Here is an 18,547-nt window from a genome sequence, read left to right as displayed (position 1 = left end):
GCTCTGACGTGACCCCCCCGATTGTAGCAACGTTCCAGGGGCGTCCGGGGGCTCAGGCGCTTCGGCCCCATTGCCTGGCTTTTGGGAGGGGGCAAGAACCCGCACTCAGGGGAGCCCCACTTCACGACCACAGCCCCCCAGAGGGCCAGGGGTGCTTCCAAGGGGAGCTTGGGCTCCGATTGCTTGGCCTGAGATGGCACTGCTGGCCGGGGCCGAGGGAGCTCTGAGGGGGCATCTATCTCCAACTGAGAAAAGGACCTCCCTTCCCCCCGTCGGAGTAGCTGCATCCCTGATCGCTGGGCGGGCACCTCTGACCTACCCGGGGGAGGGCAGTCCCACAGTTACGGGGCCGGTAGCAGGGTTCAGAGCGGGAGGGGCGGCCCGCACGGAGCCCCCGCAGGCCCACCCCGCCCGGGAGGTCCCACTCTCTGCTGCAGCTGGCTCACCGACACGGTGGCTGCAGGGCCTAGGGGACCTGAGACAGTTGGGAAATACCCACTTGGGACCCCTCCGGGGCGACTGCTGGAGGGAAGACAGAGTTCTCCACCCTCATCTTTGTGTCACCCCACTCCACTGCCCCTAGTCTGACAGCCCCCACCCTTCAGCTTTTTTCTACTGCCCCAGTGCTGGCCCCACCTCATCTCACAGCCCATTTCCCAAGAGCTCTACAACTAGTGAAAGTAGAGAACTGCCCAGGGAGGGGGCAGAGGGGGGCAAGGGGCAGAGGCGGCTCTCCTGCTAGCCCCAGGCAAGATCAGTCTCTCTCAAGGTCCCAAACAGGACACGACTTAGCCATTGTACTTTTATTCACATCGTGTATTTTGGCATTTTCCAGAGAAGGGCAGGGAAGAGACAGGGTGGGGGAAAGACAGACCGGAGGGCGAGGGGGATCCCCGTTTCCCTCACAGCCCTCCTTGCCTGACCACACAGGGAGCAAACACAAAGAGGGAGGGGAGGCCCGGACGCCCCGTCCTGTGGAAGAGGCTGCACGAAGCTAAACCCACACGCACACACAAACAAGCCCCCCTCCACACCAGGGGCCGGCAGGATTACACAGAGAAGCTGAGCACTGTGGGTTCAAGGGGCAGGGAAAGCAACAAAGTCTCCTCACAGACAGGTGGCCGGCCCCTCCCATCCTCTTCCTGCTCTATCCCCAAAGTCTCTCGAGTGTCCCCCGCTTTGCTTGGCCATTTTCCCATGGCCTCTAGCTTCTTCCCTGCTGCTGAGGACAAAAAGAAAAAAGGTACAGAGCAGGGGAGCGGGTGGCTGAAGTCCATCCCTCAGCCCCTATCCCTCATGCCAGATGGTCCGTCCCCTGTCCTCAGTGGTAAGGGGTCAGGGCAGGCTCTTAGCTGGCCACTCTCTGGTAGAAGTAGATGTAGCCCAGGTCCTTAGGTGGCTTCTCAGAGGCACACACTTTCTGGTCATTGTAGATCACCCATCTGGGGAAGAGGGTAGGGGGAGGGTGGAGAAGGAAGAACAGACTGAGCATCCACTTTGCATCAACTTAAGTCTCTGACATAGCCCCTGGAGTTGATCCCAGTGATTCCGGCGCAAAGGTTCCCAACGTTCTCAGCCTGGGCCCCCACATCTACAGGCTAGCTGCTACCTGCCTGAAGGGAGCATCCCAATCCCATTCCCTGCTCGAGTCTTCAAATCCTCCAGTCCTGCTACGGCCACCCCCGCCCACTCCTGTCAGGCCTCGGTCTGCAAACTTTTTCTGGAAAGGGCCAGACAGTAAGGAGTTTAGGTTTTGCAGGCCATCCGGTCTCTGACAAAATTACTCAACTTTCCTGTTGCAGCACGAAAACAGCCACGGACGATACATACGTGAGTAAGTGTGGTTATGCTCATTAAAACTTTACTTAGAAAAGCAGGTGGCCTTGGGCTGTCTGTCGTCTGCCGATCCCTGCTGTCAGGCATTCTATCACTTTCTGCTGTCTCTATGCCCCCCCCATCCAGCAGGCCTTTACCTTCTCCCGCAAATATTCTAAGGACTCCCAGGATGCCCCCACTCATCCCCACTAGCACGCCCCGGTTCAGAATGTACCCTGCCAGCCCCTCACCTGCCTTCCTTCTTGATGTGGCAGACGTAGTGACCACACATGGTAGAGGTGCCCATGTGACTGATGAAGGCAAAGAGCTGATACTCTAGAGGAGACAAAGAGAGGGGTCCCTGAGCGCCAGCCCAAAGATGCATCTAACAGCCCAAACTCAGGGACCGGGGGGCAGCAACTGGGTCACAAGTCTGTCTCGGCCTCCTAGAAGCCCGCCTTCCGAAGCCATGTCAGTGGAAAGAAGCTCCTGCCCCCTCTGCCCCCTGAGGGAAGCAGAGCTGCCTTGGAATGAGGAGCTGGTAGCAGACCGGCTAGATTCCGCCGGCCCATCCTGTTTCCCAGGGACACTCACTTCCAGGCCCATCCCGGACTTTAGGTCCTACTGGCACAGACTCGGAGATGGAGTCGGCAGCTGAGCGGCCCTCCGAGATGTCCATGGCAGCTTCTGCATCCAGGTCATCAATGTGACTGAAGATCCAGTCCACGGCCCTTTCTAAACTATTGTTCTTGGAGAGGAGGGAAGCGTTACTCTTTCCAACAAGTTCAGGGCCAGGAAGACCACCAGTGAAGGCCTCCCCTCCTTCCGCACAGCCACGAAAGGGTGGAGCCCAAGCCTCGGCCATCCCACACCAGTGGTCCTTGGTCTGGCTCACAAAGGATGGAACCTCACCCCCACCTGGTTCTTTCCCACCGGCCCCCAGTCCTCAGCCAGGGGCAGCCCATACCGTGGCCCGAAGAGCTTTCAGGGCCTGGTCCCGGGAGAAGCCCATGGAAACGATGGTGCTCACGCAGTCCTCCGGTGGGGGGTCAGCTGCTGCACTCGTGGAGCCAGGCCCGCTGGAGCCAGGCAGGATGAGGGGGTTTGCAAAATCTGCGGGGGTGAAGGGATTGAAGTGTGTGTGTGGGAGGACAGGGGCCCTGTTCCACCCTGCCGCCCACCCCGGCCTACCTGGATCGTCCATGTGTGACATGACCCAGTTCATGGCGGCCTCAGCCCCACTGTTGCCCGTGTAGTAGACAGCCTTGCGGCAGGCATCCATAGGGAAGCCCATCTCCACCAGCTGGATGATGACCGATTCGTCCAACATGGGTGCTGTGGGGGGAGAAGTGAGGGCACAGTGACCTGACTCCTTGGGCCACTATCTGCTCCTCCTGCCTCCCACGGTCCAGCCCTCTGGCCCTCTCCCAACACCATCCCCCCAACCCCGGTTCCATGCATTTTCTTTCCAAGGCCTGGCACCTTGGTCCAGAACTAAAATGGCGGCACGCCATCATGTGGGGGCCGCAGGACTACAGACACAGAACTGAGGCTAAAGCTCTCCCGTGGATCCCCTCCTCACCCATTCTCACAGAATGGGCCCCGTTTCTGGAGTATGCTGCCTCTCCCCACCCCCACGCGCTGAGGTGACAAGGGCAGAGAAGCAAGCGGCCAGGGCTACCGCCATCCACACAGAGAATGTGGCTGGGAGTGCCCTCGTCGGCCCTCACGTCCATCAGAAGAGGGCAGGGGAAATTTGAAAGGGAGGACAGGAGAAACACGAAGGACAGGGTCAAGGGGAGGCAGGCAGAGAAGACCCCCATCAGCAAAGGAGAGAGACAGGCAGGAAGAAGAGTCACTAACATGTTGGAGAGGAGAAGTGAGGGGAGCAGAAGGAGTCTTCGTCTTCGTTGCCATAGAAACCAAGGCTACCTTTGGGCTCATCCGGAGTGACGAGGGGTGGGGCAATGTCAGGCAGCTCCTCCTCCCCAGGCTGCAGCCCTGTACCCCTCAACTGGGAGATGTCTAGCTCCTCTGGCATCTCAATGGACACATCTGTAATTGGAACGGCGGGAAAAGGGTCACCTCCCCAGCTCCCTGGGGCCCTCCCTGAGAAAGCACTCGGGGATCCTCAAGGCCCTGCCCCACACCTTGGCACTGCTCTGGAATAAGGAGCTGCTCAGAGCGGTACCAACTGCAGGGGTCCCCATGTAATGTAATGGTGGGCCTGGGAATCAGGAGGCCTGGATTCTAGTCCTAGATCTGCCTCAGGTGCGCTACGGACAAGGACGGGGGCCTCCAACTTGTACAACACAATGATCTCATACCTCTGTGGGTCTCGACTTATCTAGGACACGAAGTGAAATCAGGAGTTCTCAAAGTCATCAGGGGCTGTTAAGACTCACGAGAACCGTTTCAAGATTATCTAAATGAGAACCTCTTACCAAGTACAAAAGTAAAACTATGAAAACCGCTTTTGGTTGTAATCATGACTGTAAAATCAAGTGTCTTCATATTTTTAGTCTGTGCTTTTCAAACTCGGCTCATTTTGAAACATTTAGGGTTATGTTTCCCTCCTTTGCAGGAAAGGTGGAGAATCACTAGTTTACACACGGTAAGGCCCCTTCTTTTTCTCGCATTTTCTGCGTAACCTCCCTCACTCATCCCAGCCACCATACCCAGTTTCTTGGGCACCCAGTCTAAGCCGAAGGTGAACTTCTTGATCTGGATGACCAGGTAGTCAGGGAAAGAGGCAAATCGTGTGGTCCTAGGGAAGAGAGAATGTCCTGGTACCCAGAGAATCCCACAGTTCTCCTCTCCTGAGACCCCCACCCTGGGGTTCAGCCTCTCGTGGGTAGAAGACCTGATAGCCCAGAAGATACTCCATATTCTTATCTTGCCCTGGGCAGGCATCAGAGCATCTGCAGACAAGGAGCGGCAGAAGCCAGGGGCCTGTCAAAGGGGGGGTGAGGAGGGGAAATGGCTGAAATCCCTTGAGACCAAAGCATTCTTTCAGATCTCAAGCTTATGCCAACGACAGGATGAGGCCCAAACTCAGGCTGTTTGCTAGAAATCCAAATTCTGTCCAAAACGGAGACTGTGCCTTTGCTCTTGCCAAGATTGAGGGCACGAGTGGACAGAAGCTGCACGAAAACGTGACCCTGTCCCACAGGAGAAGATGGAGTGATCGGGGCAGGACAAGGGAATGTGGCAATCATCCACGTCGTCTGCTGCTGGGAACTCTCCCTTCCCTTGGGGCCAGATGATGAGCAGCCCCAACGGACACGGCCCTGAGAAGGGCCGAAAGACTGAGAACGAGGCAGAGAGTATCTTTGGGGTCACCCTGAGAGTGGCCCGAAGCCTGAGGCGCAGACCAACAGGACTTACTTGACAGCTACTGATTTGGCCTGCAGGGCCGTGCTCCAGAAGTCGTCCACCTGCTCTGGGGCCCCATAGGCCTCCAGGCAGGAGCTGAAGGGCACCTGGGCCCGGACCAGCTCCGGTGGTGGTAACTTCTCCTCCTCGGCTTGCCGCCTCTTCTCCTCATATTCCAGAAGCTCCTCTGGTGGCAGAATTGGTGGGTGAGGCCTTCAGAGGCCACTGCCTCTTGCCCTCCTTAGCCTTGCCAGGCTGGCCCGATGGCCGTGACCAAGTCAGCTGCCCCCACCTCAAACCCCCGTGACACACACCCATGTACGATCTTGCCTCTCATCCTCAGCACAGCGCTGACAAGCAAGGGTGACCCTACCTCCCCGAGATGGCCCCTGCTCCAGACCTCTGGCTGGGGGAGCAGGGCACACCGTGGGCTCTGCTCCCATAAGGTGTCCTAGCACCCCGCCTAAGCCCCACAGTCCCCCTGCACCCAGGCCGAGAGCAACCTGCCTTTGTTAAGGGCCGCGTCCATGCGCACAGGCAGCTGCATGATGTAGTCCACTCGCTGGGTGTACTTCACCTTCTCTGTGGCCAGGCACTTGATCTTTTCCTCCACCAAGAAGCGGAACACCTCGTTAGGGTTTTCAGAGCTCCGACAATTCCTCTATAGGAAAGAGGCAGTGTGGGGAGGTCGACACGGCCAGGAAAGGGGATGGGGGCCTGAAAGGGCCACTAGGGGGGTCAGGGAGAGAGAGGAGCGGAAGGGAGTCTGCCCCTAGGAGGCACGCGGGTGCAAGAGTAGATCCTTCCCTAATCAACTTCCCCTCCCAGCCCCATCATGGCACTGGGAGACCGTGGGGGAACGTGTTGGTGTTTTTCTTTACAGGCAATAAGCATCTTCATCTCATTTGCTCTGCGTGTACCCTTCATTCGGCTGCAAGCCCATCAGGTGTAAGGATCACTGCTTAGCTTTCTCCTCAGGGAAGGCCCAGTGCATGCAGACCCCCGGGGCCCAGGGGCGGGGCTGGTTGGGGCTGACCGGACAGAACAGGCAGGGGGGAGAAGGGTGAGAGCGGCAGACAGATGGAGGGAGTGCGGAGTGCCCTCCTTGCTGTCTGCCCAGCCCTTACCTCCACCATGTTGATGAGGTGAAGAAAGAACTCTTGGGCATCCTGCTGCCGGTTGGTGGAGAACTCAGGGTGACCCTTGCCGATGAGGGCCTTGAACATCCGAGGGGCAATGCCATCTTGAACTTCCTAGGCAGAGAGCCAGGGCAGCGATTTAGCTGGGGCTCAAGAGGCCACCAAGGGGCCTTGTTTAGACATCTCCCAGACCTGTCTCCCCTTAATTCCAGAGCCTGAAAGGGATAGCGTCCCAGACTCACCTTCTGTTCTGACACCTGCTCCCCATCGCCTGATTCTGGTGCTGGCTTGGAATATTCTCCCGAGAGCAGGCCATGGCCCAGTTTGGCCCTGCGTTAACATCCAAGAGAACTATTTAGCTTCAGCCCACTAATGATCGTCTGCCCTCTCTCTGGGCCTTTTCCGCCCCAACTCAAGCTCTGCTTACAGCCCTTAGGCAACCCTCTACAATGTGAAAAACTGCAGAGTCCCCAGGAGCCCAACTCAAGGCAGACAGCATGGCCCGAGGCAAACATCCCACGCTGCTGCCCACTCCAGGCGATCATGGAGGACAGAAGGTGTACGGGCTGCGAGGCTCTCGAGAACCTTTGTACACAGGACCTGGCTACATACACCTGGGTGCTGAAGTCCTGGGTAGGGTCCGTCGGGGCATTCTGGAAGATCTTCTCCAGCTTATCCACATACCTAAGAGCCAAGGGAAGCATAATTGAAGGCACAATGGCATGGGCTCCAAGGGAAAGGGGAGGGAGTATTATCCACTTGCTCAGGGAACAGGCTCCCTCCAGAGTGGGGAGTTACGTGGTTCAACCACGGAGTCCCATGTCTTCCCAGCAACCTGTCCTTCCTCCCCTTCTCAACTATGCCAGCATGTGGTGCACTCCGCTGCCTTCTTTCCCGGCCTCCTTCCCAGGAGCGAGCCAGGGGAGGGGAGAAGGCAGCCTGGGAGAAGGGTAAGGACAGTTCCCACTCTATGGGACGGAACAGGTCAACACGTTGTTAAGTTTCCACATATGCATGGAGTCCTTCTCAGTTAGAAGGCAGACTCCTTTCTGCTCAGAATGGGCCTTTTCTCTCTCCTGTGTCCCAGGCCCTCCCCTCTCCCGCAAGTGCTACATGGCCACGGTAGGTCCTCATCTGCTGTCACTGGCCTGAAGTGAAGAGCACCTCCTTCCCTCTGAGTCAGACAGGAGGCCAGGGAGCGCCCTGGGGTTCGGTGTTCTGCCCTCTCTGGGGCCCGTGGGGCCGGGGAACAGGGCTGCTCTAACTGATGGGGGTACGCCAGCCACAGCGTCACGGGAATGAAGACTGTGCCAGAACACAGAAGTCCTGATGGTGGCTGAGGGAGGACTGTGCCTAGAGGCCAGCGACCGGCAGAGCGGCGGGGTCAGGGGTCCAGTCACTGGGAGGGGGTGCCACTCACTTCCTCTGGAAGTCGGGGATGCTGAAGAGCACCTGGACCACTGAGTTGAGGTAGCAGCTGTTACCCAGGTTCCGGATGCCCGTGTAGCCAGGCCCGAACAGGGGCTTCAGTGGCACACCTGACTCCTGGATCAGCTCCCATTCGCCAATCCGCTGGTTCATATCGATCTCCAGCTCTGTCATCGTCTTGTCCGTCTGCAAGGGAAGGGGCACTTCAGACACAGTGGGAAACTCAGTCCTGGATTTTTCACACTGATCCCTCACAGGGTCCAGGACAGTCCCCAGCTGGAGCTTCGAATGTGTTCAGTTATGGACTCTCACATGGGAGACACACTGGATATCCCCAGTCCCAGTTCCAGAAGGCCACGAGGGATTATCCCTGAGGCCTGTGAGCCATCAGGCCTCCGCTCTGGTGGCAGGAAGAAATGAATGCGAGTCCCTCTGCTTGAAGTGTTTTTTCCATTCCTTCTCACCCCTCAGCTCTGCACTCAAGCATCGCTCTCTCCATCCCCTCGACCGGCCAGGTCCTCCGGCTGTATACCACTTCTGCAACACCTGTCTCTGTCTCTGTCTCTCCCTTTTTTTTTTTATCAAGTAGGCTCCACGCTGGGCGTGGAGCCCAACACGGGGCTTGAACTCACAACTCTGACATCGAGACCTGAGCTGAGATCAAGAGTCAGACGCTTAACCCACTGAGCCACCCAGGCGCCCCTCTATGTCTCTCTCACAGCACCCATCGGTTTGTGGTTAATTCACGCGTTTGCCTGAGCACATGATAAATGTCTGCCTTTCCATCTAGAATGTAAGTCTCTGTCTTAGTCACACAGTGACTAGCACATAGTAGGTACTCAGTAGTATTCAATGAATGAATAAATGATTCAGGTTTTTCAAAGGAAGCGCAAATGTCTTGGGGACTGGGATAACTGTGGCAGCTGCCGTGGACGCGCTGCTTCAGCCTCAGGCCGGGAAGGGCCCAGTGGGCAGGGATGAGGAGAATCTGAAGCTGGAGGGGACCTCACCTTCTGCATCTTTAACATGTCGATGCCGAAGTGGGACAGGTGCTCAGCCAGGTTGGGGTCCAGGACCATGTCGTCCTCGTCATAGGAATACACGTCTAGGGCAGGAGGCAGGAGCAGGGTGAGAAGGGGTGGCTCTGGCCGGGCCTGGCCACCAAATTGCACTCCCTGCCCCGAAGGGGCACTGGTGGGACAGAAGGATGAGCCGGTAAAGGTAACCCCCTGGGCTGCCCTGAGTAGCAGTGAAGTCACGGGCCCTCCGGAGACTGGCTGGCTGGGAAGATGGGGTGAAAGAGCACGGGGGCTAGAGTTACCTGTGACTCTCCCACGCAGGGTAAGGTGCTACGGTCAGGTGGGTTTGGAAGGATACTTGCTAAACAGATAATGCTGGTAACCTCTAAGAAAGGGACTGGGTTTGGGGGGTAAACTGAAGATTTAGTCTCATCTGCGATATTTTCATTGTTTATCAAGAGAACGTACTGACGTGTTATTTGTGTCATATACAATGAGTAACAGTCCAGACGTACTTCAGCATGGAGGGAGCTGGGGGAGGGGAGGGGGAGGGAGTACCAGCTCCATCGGGTGTGATGGTGCCCAGCTTGACAGCTAACGGGTAGCCCGTCTCCCTGTAATGCTCCACAGCATGGTTGTTGCCCCCACTGCCATCGAAGTAGCGTCGGCCGCAGAGAATGGAGCCATCTGTCAGGTTGAGCCACAGGTTCTCTCTCATGTCACACTTGGAACACTTCCAGCCACTAACCCAGGGAGAAGAAAGTCAGCTGAGATAGGGGTCAGGGGTCACGGGACTGGGCCCCTGCCAGTCCAAGAGCGCTCTCTTCTCCTTTCCCCTAGACATCCCTTTGCTGAGTTCATCTTCCCCAGTCCCCCTCCTGACCCTCTCCCCACCAGAACTCCCTGTTCTGGGGCTTGTGCCCCAAGGTGGAAGGGCCAGGCCTCACCAGGGAGGGATTCGAGCAGGGTTGTCCAGCTGCTTGAGGTTGAAGGCATGCTTAGACACCTGCCGTACTTCTCCATCCCAGGCCTGCACCTCCTGCTTGCGGAAGGCCGAGTCAGCCGACAGCAGGGCCTCCACCGCACTGGTCACCTGGGGGGAGCAGAGGGTCAGAGACGGTACCCAGCCCTCCTTCCTCCCCTGCCCCTCTAGCCCCTCAGTCTCCAGCTCTCGCAGGGCTTGCCCAAGACATCACTGCTCAGGCCCCGCTTGCCCTAGAGACCCTGGTAGGGTGGGAAAGTATTCGTACCCGATCTCTGACGATGTCAGGCAGTCCCCCCAACCCATCCCGGGCAATCTCCAGGTAATCTGGCAAAATAACAATCTTCACATCCTCATCATATTCAAACTTCTCCTCGCTGAGGTCAAACCCGCCTTCCATGCCTGGTGAAACAGGGAAGAGGAGGGAGGGTAGGACAACCACCCCAGGTAAATGTCCCTCCTCTGACACAGCATCTCACTGTGTGCCACTGATCAGGCCCATTCTTTTAGGGCTCTCCTAGAACGTCTAAGAGTGGGGAAGACCAGCTCAGGAAGAACAGGACTGTGATGGCGCTCACCAATAGCCAGCCGGGTGGGCTTCTTACGGGGGGGGTCTCCAGTGCTTGTAGTGGTGTCCTCCTCTTTCTGCAATGACGCAGGAAGGGCCAGCATCAGCAAATGGGGAGGACAGACAGGACAGAGTGGGCTAATCTTAGAAGGGAATGGAGCTAAAAAAACATGGGGGCTGAGTTCTAATGATACCAACAGAAATAGGTTAAGAGAGCGAAACTGAGGCCAATAGGAGGTCAGAACAGAAGAGACAGATTCAAAATGGAGGCCCAGGGGCCTGCGCCTGAATATCCCCAGGCCCTGCCCCAGCCCTGTCCCTACCGGGCGCCGGGTCCTCCGGAGGTGCAGGTAGACTCGCTGGCCTGTCTTGTTGAAATGTCTCTCCACATACTGTTTCCCAAAGCCCAGGAATGTGTTCATGCAGATGTAGAGGCCACCCTCAGACTCCTGCAGTACAAGAAGCAGGGGAGAAAACACAGGGAGGATGAAGCCTGGCCAGGTGGGGAAACCAAGACCCAGGGCCAGACACTGCCGGTTTCCAAAAGAAAAGCTCTGTTCTCCAACACCATGTGGCTCTTGGCAAGTCATTGAGCATTTTAGGACCCAGTGCATGGCAAAGATTCTCCCCAGTCTCCTATGACTTTGATAACAACCAAGGGTACCAGGGGCTGAGCAACACCTGTCGGTCATCACTCCTCTTCCTTCTTTGGGCTTTGGAGCCTTCCAATCAATTATAGAGAACTCCCTTTATCTCTCTCTCTTTTTTTTAAGATTTTATTTACTTGAGAGAGAGAGAGAGAGAGTGCGAGCACACAAGCAGAGGGAGCGGGAGAGAGAGGGGCAGGCTCCCCGCTGAGCAGGTAGACCAACAAAGGACTCAATCCCAGGACTCCGGGATCATGACCTGAGCCAAAGGCAGACTGAGTCACCCAGGCGCCCCCCTTTACCTCTTTCCTTGAGGTAAATAAGAATCAAATACCATGGACTTCCAGTGCCAGTGGTTATACTCAGAAGGAAAAGGGGTCCTTTCCTTGGAGAAGAAAGGCCTGCATGTCAGACACAGAACCTAAACCAGGGACACAATGACAAACCCTGCCTCATCTCCAGGACTCGGAAAACTTTCCGGACTGGAGGAGTCGAGATTCTAAAACTTGAACAATACACCCAGCTCCTGAGCTTGCCAGCAAGCCCAGACTTTTCCTTTACCACACCCTACCAGGTCGTCAAACCGTGGACCATGCTGAGGGTTCTCCCTCCTTTCCTGCTCAAGCCTGGCTCCAGGGTAACAATGCCTTGTGCGGGGGCGCCAGGGTGGCTCAGTCGGTTAAGCGTCTGCCTTCGGCTCAGGTCATGGTCCCAGGGTCCTGGGATCGAGCCCCGCATCGGGCTCCCTGCTCCTCGGGAAGCCTGCTTCTCCCTCTCCCACTCCCCCTGCTTGTGTTCCCTCTCTCGCTGTGTCTCTCTCTGTCAAATAAATAAATAATCTTAAAAACAAACAAACAAACAAAACAATGCCTTGTCTGGGGCTCACTGCTATACCTGGGCCTAGTTTGACAGGGACATGAAGACCAGCATTCTCCAGCCACTACCCTGCTGCCTCCCCTCTGACCAATAACTAAATCCCCACTGACGTCCATCAACTGCCAACCTCAAAGCCATTCCCTCTGTAGAATAATCTAGCAATACCTGCTAAGACCGCTAAAATACATATAACCCAGGAAGAAAACAGGGAAAGACAAGGGTCCACCCTAAATCACGGCTAAGGAGGGAGGATGAGCTTCTCTAAAACAGAACAAGTCTGCCAGTGCCTTTGTGAATAGTGATGGATAAGGTGGAGGAGGTAAGTGGAGAAAACAAGAGTCTTCCCTCAGATCCAAGCAACAACAGGCATCTTCTTCCTTGAATAAACGCCTCAGTGGCCTTGAAAAATTCTCTGCTGTGATATGAAAAATAGGGCACTGTCTAAGGCAGTTAGTTCTTGGTCCCATAGATTGCTCTGTACCACTCCCTAGACCGTGTGGATTACAATGTTGATGAGCAAATGGAACATTTTTCATCAGGGAGGTCAAATAAGCTCTCTTCCACCATGAAGCCAATTTGAAGATAATCAAACATGCTGGTAGTTGGTTAGGAAAGCAACTGAGCCACACTGGAGATCTCCTGACTTGGGATGAGAGAAGGAAAGTATAACAAGCTTACAAAAACACCATTTGGATTATTTGAAGCAGTTACCAAGGAGAGACAAACAGGAGTGTGAAGAGGGAGCCACTGACTTCTACCATCTGTTGGTAATTAAGAAAAACCTTTCCCTCCTGAGGAAGACAGTGCTTCACCAAGCCCTGCACTTGATGAACTTGGGTGGCATGTGGGAGCTCCGCGGTAACCGAACTCCTCTGTTGGAAATAAACGCTGGTTTCCCCAAGCCTTGGGAACCCTGGAGCTCTGCTCTGAGCCATCCTCTTTTAGCTCTGCCAAAGCCAGACTCCAGAGAAGCAGCACATTGTCTGAGGCTCAGATCAAAGCCTAGCAAACCAAGCAAACCACAAATCACAGTGATGATCCTGAACTGGGCCTTAGATCATGCTGCTATACTCAGCACTGGCGATGCATTAATGAAGCCTTTCCACTCTGACTTGCAGTTTTCCCAGCCATGAGCTGTTCTGGCTGAACACCCTGGGCAGGGCCCAGCGGCCGCCGGTCGGGAGGGGTAGAGATGGGGGCGGATCCCAACCAGGCGGCTGCCCTCTCAGTTAAGACTCTGGCCAGGCCAAAGGCTAGTCTCCGCTTGAGGGTGACACAGGAAGGCAGAACTGCAGGAAGAGAGGTTCCGGGTGGAGCCTGCAAAACGTGAAGCATGGTGTGGGTGGAGGCTTTGTCTAACTAGTCAAGGGTGGGAGCGGGATGGGGAAGGGGTCTTAGTATCCTCCACGTCTCTCTGGGAATACTTTTAAAAGGGTTCCCTCTGCTCTCTGTGATGGGCGGGAAAAAGAGAGGGGGCTGCAGTCACAGGTCACCTCAAAGGAGAAAAGACTAGAGCTTTCCTCCCTTCTTTCCTCTCCTACCACCAATGACCCACCTCCCCGCCCCCTGTCCACATTAACCACGGGTGGAGTCTCTCTAACTTGGCCCTTCTCAGAACTGGCCTTCTTCACGGTCCCTTCCAGACTACTAGGCGCCTACGAAATGCAGTCCCCACCCTCCAACCCTAACTCCGGCCCGGAACAGTGCGGGGTCGCCCCATCCCTCCGCCCCATCCCTCCGGCACGAGACTACAAAACCCGGAGAGCCGTGCGCGCCAGGCAAGGCCAACTCCCAGGCTTTCGCAGGGGTCCACTTGGGGGATGTAGTCCGACGATCGGGATGCGCCTCTGCCTTGGAACGGCAATGAGAGGAGAGAGCGACTACGATCCCCACAGTGCTCCACGAGACGGGGAACGGGTGAGGCGGGCGCGGTGGCTTCCGGGGGCGGTAGTCACACGACAGCTCCAGCTAATTAAATGCAACGGCAGGGAGGAGCGTGGGAGACTACAAGTCCCATGGTGCATCGCAGGGAGGCGGTAGCCCAAGGCTTGCAGGCCCCGGCAGAATGACCAGGGCGATGGAAGGAAGTCGTGCTCTCTGCGGGCGTGGGGAATGGGCTTACCGGCGTGTCGAAGGAGAAGGCGCACTCGTCTTTGTGGACCCGGTCTCCAGCCTTAGGAACCCGGATCGTCGGTAATACTGACAGCAGCGCCTCCTCACTCAGCTCCGCCATGACACCGGCAGCAGCTCCTCCACACACAGCGGCTCCCACCGTTCCCAGTCCCCCACCCCCTAGGCTTGCCGTCCAATGAGCACTACTCGTTAGGTGCATGCGCTAAAGGGAGGACGCGCGAGAATGGCAGTTGGACGCAGCCTGCCTACTAGTGCTCCGCCCTCTGCCCTACTCTTGGCTAACGCCAATGAAAAGCGCTTCTAATGCAACCATGGTCGAAAGAACCAATCCCACGCTCCCAAGGGCAGAGCGCATGTAGAGCAGCGAGGTGGGTCCCCGAGTTTTGGATGCCCGGACCCCTACAGTCCCTTCGCGTGTCTTCTATCAAAGAGCAGAAACTGACGGTTTTTTAAACCAATCAATCCCAGAAACTTTCCTGGGTCTTGTCCAATCGGAAAACAGAAGGCCAGTTGTATTCTTGGTATTTGAAAAGGGGCTGTCCAATGAGGCGGAGTTTGAGAGGGTTGGTGTCGAGTGATTGATAACTCCGTCAACCAATAAGGATTACTATCTCTGTCGCCTCAGAAAAACCTTCACAACTTCATCTCCAGCTGGATCTGTACAAAATCGCGTAAAATGTCATGACTAGTTTTTTTAGAAACTGAAGGTCTTAAAAGCGAAGACTGGCACTCCTCAGAGTCTCACGACGGACAACTCGGAACCCGTTGCGGAACAAAAGTCCCCTCATCGGGGCGGCGTCAGCCCCGGACAAGCCGAGCCGCTGCGCATTGGCCCAATGGTCCTCATGGTAGACGTCGTCCCAGCCCAATGGCTTCCTGCACTGGAGGCGGGTTTCACAAGGAGGCCTATGGGAGCCTGCGTCGGCTCCACCAATAGAGTCAAAGCAGGGGGCGTGGCGGGAGGTTTGAAACTCGGCGTCGGGAGTTGAGGCTCGAGCTGCTGAGCGCCCAAAAGGCGAATCGGGGCCTGGTAAGTGATTCGAATTAATTGGTGAGTAAGTTAGAGGGCCCAGCGGGCCCGGAACGAGCCGGCCTGTCAGCTGCACCAGTCATTGTCTCCACAGGGGCCTCTGGCCCAGCGGCCGGACGGCTCCTCGACTGGGAACCGGGAAGATCGGGTGGTCTGCCGTCAGAGGTCAGACGTGGTCGCGGTAATGGCTGAGACCTGAGTCATTTCTCACAGGCGTCCCCTCCTCGCCCCGGGCCGGGCCCTGCCCCACCTTATTCTTCCCGGTTGGGATGGGCTCAGCCAAGAGCGCCCCAGTCACTCCGGCGCGGCCTCCGCCGCACAACAAGCTTCTGGCCCGAGTGGCGGACCCCCGTTCACCTAGTGCCGGCATCCTGCGCACTCCCATCCAGGTACTCCGGGCCGGGGTGGGGGGGGCAGAGTCGGAATTCTTGGGCCTCTGCCTAACCTGATACTGAGAAAGCCCTCACGCCCTCCTCCTCTTTCTAATTTGAGGCCTTGTTTTCCACTTTCTTAATCCGGATGGGGTAGGCGGAATGCCTGAGGGGCGTTGACAGTGCCTGCCTGGAATATCCACCTGGGGCTAGAGACCTGGGAGGGAAGAAAGAGTCAGGGTGCAGACTTGTTGTAGCCTTTGGTTCTACCAGGTGGAGAGCTCTCCACAGCCAAACCTGCCAGCAGGGGAGCAGCTGGAGGGTCCCAGGCAGGCCCAAGACTCAGATCCCCGCTCACCTACCCTTGGCATTGCACGGACACCTATGAAGACCAGCAGCGGAGGTAAATGGTGGGCCCAGGGAATTTTGGTAAGGCTGTCACCTAGCATCCATGAGTTAGGCCAGTGAAGCCATCTTCTGAGAGCTCCTTCCTAAAGGAGCCTCCAAACTCTTGCTTGGAACCAATCTCACTCTTGTCTCAACATTTCTCCTCTCACCTTGATTTCTCTCTTCCCAATCCCTCACCCGCCAGGGCATGAATCCTAAAGTTCCTGTGTCTTTTCCTCCTTGCTGAATGGTTTGTAACATAGGGTCACTATCTCACTTGACTTCTCCCCTCTAGAACCCCCAAGCCCACTGGTGAAACAGCTGAGTGAAGTATTTGAGACCGAAGCCCCCAAATCGAATCTGCCCCCAGAGCCTGTTCTGCCCTTAGAGGCAACTTCATCTTCTGAATTGGACTTGCCTCTGGGCACCCAGTTTTCCCTTGAGGACCAGATGCCACCCTGGAGCCAGACTGAGCTCCCCTCCAAGCAGGTGTTCTCCAAGGAGGAAGCAGGACAACCCTCAGAAACCCCCATGGCCAGCCAGGGCTCGGACAAGCCCTTGAGAGACCCTGAGACTCCCAGACCTTCAGGTACAGAATCTAAGGGCAAGGTAGAGGGAAGAGAAATTGGGATAATGTCCACAGATGAGTGTAGGAGGAATAAACTGTAAGCCCCTAATTTTGGCTTTAACTCCTTACCCACCCTAGGTTCTAAGCACAATAGACGGAAAGCAAATGGCAAGGTACTAGGGAGATCTCCCCTCACAATCCTACAGGATGACAACTCCCCTGGAACTCTGACACCACGACAGGTAAAGGGAGAGAGGGTGAAAACCGTTACTAAGAAATCCCGGGTAGAGGGTGGGAAGCCTTTTTACCCAATCTTCGCTCTCTTGAATGTCCCTCCCTGCTCCAACTCACACACTGCTTTTGGCAGGGTAAGCGGCCTTCTCCCCTGAGTGACAATGCTAGGGAGCTAAAGGAAGGGGCCATTCTGGGAACTGGACGACTTCTGAAAACTGGAGGCCGAGTGTGGGAGCAGGGCCAGGACCAGGACAAGGAAAATCAGCACTTTCCAAACTTGGTGGAGAACTAGGCCGACTATGGCCCCAGCACTGGCTTCACCGGGGGCCTAGTGATGTTGCGTCCCCTCAACCCCATCTTTCCCTGGGAGACTGGAAAGGCTTGTTGTCTTCAAACCCCCCCCCCCCGCCACCAAACTCCCAGCTCGGGGACTGAGTGCTTTTTTGGGCTCTCTTTGTGTCTCATGTGTTTCTTGTATATTAAAGAAAGTGGTTTTAAATGATGTTTTTAAGTATTCTACCTAAACCTTGCAGTGGCAGTGGGCTTCTGTATATAGAAAAACAGCCTGAGGAACTTGGGTTCCCTGTCCTCCAAGCCTCTTTCACATGCTTCCCTTAAACCTGGGGTTCCCCAGAGGTCTGTCCTTGGCCTTCTCTTGCTCTCCCTAGGTGTTCACTTCTAGGGCTTTAGCTATCATTCATTTATATTCTGGTAACTTCCAGGTCCCTCCAGCTAGCCTTGACCTTTATCCAGCTGCCCTGTAGGCACTACAGACTCAGTTTATCTAAAGTTGAACTTCTGCTCTTTCCCCCAAAGCTATTCCTCATCCCGTATTCTCTATCCCTGATTATACCCCCCGTTACCCAAACCTGAAGTTTGGCCATTATCTTGAATGCCTCCCTCTTAATATCCCATACCCTAGCACTAAATTCTGGTGATTCTATATCTTTCATCTCTTCCCCATCCCTTTCCTTGGCCCCCTGTCCTACCGCTCTTGATTTTTTCTTTTCAAAGATTTTATTTATTTGTCAGAGAGAGCGAGCGAGCGCACAAGCAGGGGGAGCGGCAGGCAGAGGGAGAAGCAGGCTCCCCGCTGAGCAAGGAGCCCAGTGCGGGACTCAATCCCAGGACCCTGGGATCATGACCCAAGCCGAAGGCAGCTGCTTAACTAACTGAGCCACCCAGGCGTCCCTCCTGCTCTTGTTTTCTTTCTTTCTTTTTTTTTATTTTTTTTATTTTTTTAAAAGATTTTATTTATTTATTTGACAGAGACAGTGAGAGCAGGAACACAAGCAGGGGGAGTGGGAGAGGGAGAAGCAGGCTTCCCGCTGAGCGGGGAGCCCGATGTGGGACTCGATCCCAGGACCCTGGGATCATGACCTGAGCCGAAGGCAGACGCTTAATGACTGAGCCACCCAGGCGCCCCTGCTCTTGTTTTCTTGCCATCTCCCTCCTGCCTTGTTTCCTTCCAGTCTCCCCTCCCACCATTTCATCAATCTACACCCGCCGCCCGCTAGGGTGACCTTTCTGAGAAGCACAACTGACCATGTGACTCCGCTGCTCAGAACTCTTCAGTGGTTCCCCATTGCCCTTAGGATAAAGTCTCCGCTGGTATTCAAGGTCTTCTGTAATCTGATTCTTTCTCAACATAACCTTCCTATACATACGCATACATCCGCAGATGGGGAGTATGTCCTGCTGGCCACCTGGTGAATACCTTCTGATCTGTCTCATGCCTTCTCCATGAGGCCTGGGCTTTCATCTCCACCCTACTTTCTGCCCCCAAGCTGTTTGGTACCCAGCCTTAATCGCTGCACCTGTAATACCTTATTACTTAAGTTGGGCCTGTGTCTTTTTGGAATAGAAGTGGGGCAGAAGCCAAACATCACAGACATACCAGGGCACTACACTTTATTGCAGGTCCTTTAGGAGGGAAATAAAGAAAGTAGAAAGGGGAGAAATCATGAAGAAAGGG

At 55.7% G+C, this 18,547-nt stretch overlaps 2 protein-coding genes across 5 annotated transcripts; one reads left to right on the top strand and one right to left on the bottom strand.

Moving 5' to 3' along the window:
* Positions 1 to 788: 788 nt before the first annotated feature.
* USP5 (ubiquitin specific peptidase 5) lies at positions 789 to 14,394 on the bottom strand. Of its 2 annotated transcripts, none has more exons than XM_025852004.2 (20): positions 13,972 to 14,394; positions 10,650 to 10,775; positions 10,337 to 10,403; positions 10,027 to 10,160; positions 9,724 to 9,869; positions 9,335 to 9,519; positions 8,768 to 8,862; positions 7,750 to 7,943; positions 6,942 to 7,013; positions 6,572 to 6,659; positions 6,318 to 6,443; positions 5,698 to 5,851; positions 5,203 to 5,377; positions 4,494 to 4,582; positions 3,679 to 3,870; positions 3,007 to 3,150; positions 2,783 to 2,928; positions 2,410 to 2,563; positions 2,067 to 2,151; positions 789 to 1,442 (listed from the first exon to the last, which is right to left on the bottom strand). In XM_025852004.2, exons 1-20 carry the CDS (start codon positions 14,179 to 14,181, stop codon positions 1,349 to 1,351), a joined length of 2,676 nt encoding a protein of 891 aa, XP_025707789.1. In that variant the 5' UTR covers positions 14,182 to 14,394; the 3' UTR covers positions 789 to 1,348. The 2 variants fall into 2 exon arrangements, with proteins under 2 accessions (XP_025707789.1, XP_025707790.1); XM_025852005.2 differs by having other exon boundaries at positions 3,748 to 3,870; positions 13,972 to 14,393.
* Positions 14,395 to 14,462: 68 nt separating this feature from the next.
* Positions 14,463 to 17,095, top strand: CDCA3 (cell division cycle associated 3). 3 transcript variants are annotated; one of them, XM_025852007.2, is made up of 6 exons: positions 14,463 to 15,012; positions 15,226 to 15,401; positions 15,657 to 15,786; positions 16,066 to 16,359; positions 16,477 to 16,580; positions 16,706 to 17,095. In XM_025852007.2, exons 2-6 carry the CDS (start codon positions 15,282 to 15,284, stop codon positions 16,862 to 16,864), a joined length of 807 nt encoding a protein of 268 aa, XP_025707792.1. In that variant the 5' UTR covers positions 14,463 to 15,012; positions 15,226 to 15,281; the 3' UTR covers positions 16,865 to 17,095. The 3 variants fall into 3 exon arrangements, with proteins under 3 accessions (XP_025707792.1, XP_073744861.1, XP_073744860.1); XM_073888760.1 differs by lacking the exon at positions 15,226 to 15,401 and having other exon boundaries at positions 16,706 to 17,094; XM_073888759.1 differs by lacking the exon at positions 14,463 to 15,012 and having other exon boundaries at positions 15,019 to 15,401.
* The last annotated feature ends 1,452 nt before the right edge of the window (positions 17,096 to 18,547 follow it).

Source organism: Callorhinus ursinus, unplaced genomic scaffold (assembly GCF_003265705.2).
Source record: "Callorhinus ursinus isolate GAN/ISIS: 27379988/994484 unplaced genomic scaffold, GSC_fseal_2.0 scaffold94, whole genome shotgun sequence".
NCBI classification, from domain to species: domain Eukaryota; kingdom Metazoa; phylum Chordata; class Mammalia; order Carnivora; family Otariidae; genus Callorhinus; species Callorhinus ursinus.
This window is presented reverse-complemented; position numbering and strand designations above follow the sequence as displayed.

Excerpts from the sequence above, each read along its gene's own strand:
- CDCA3 (XM_025852007.2), top strand. The coding sequence starts at position 15,282 with ATGGGCTCAGCCAAGAGCGCCCCAGTCACTCCGGCGCGGCCTCCGCCG. Across the intron at positions 15,402-15,656 it reads TCCTGCGCACTCCCATCCAG|GTGGAGAGCTCTCCACAGCC; the intron begins GTACTCCGGGCC and ends TGGTTCTACCAG. Across the intron at positions 16,360-16,476 it reads TGAGACTCCCAGACCTTCAG|GTTCTAAGCACAATAGACGG; the intron begins GTACAGAATCTA and ends TACCCACCCTAG.
- USP5 (XM_025852004.2), bottom strand. The coding sequence starts at position 14,181 with ATGCACCTAACGAGTAGTGCTCATTGGACGGCAAGCCTAGGGGGTGGG. Across the intron at positions 5,852-6,317 it reads ACCTCATCAACATGGTGGAG|AGGAATTGTCGGAGCTCTGA; the intron begins GTAAGGGCTGGG and ends TCTTTCCTATAG. Across the intron at positions 2,152-2,409 it reads AGTCCGGGATGGGCCTGGAA|AGTATCAGCTCTTTGCCTTC; the intron begins GTGAGTGTCCCT and ends TGTCTCCTCTAG.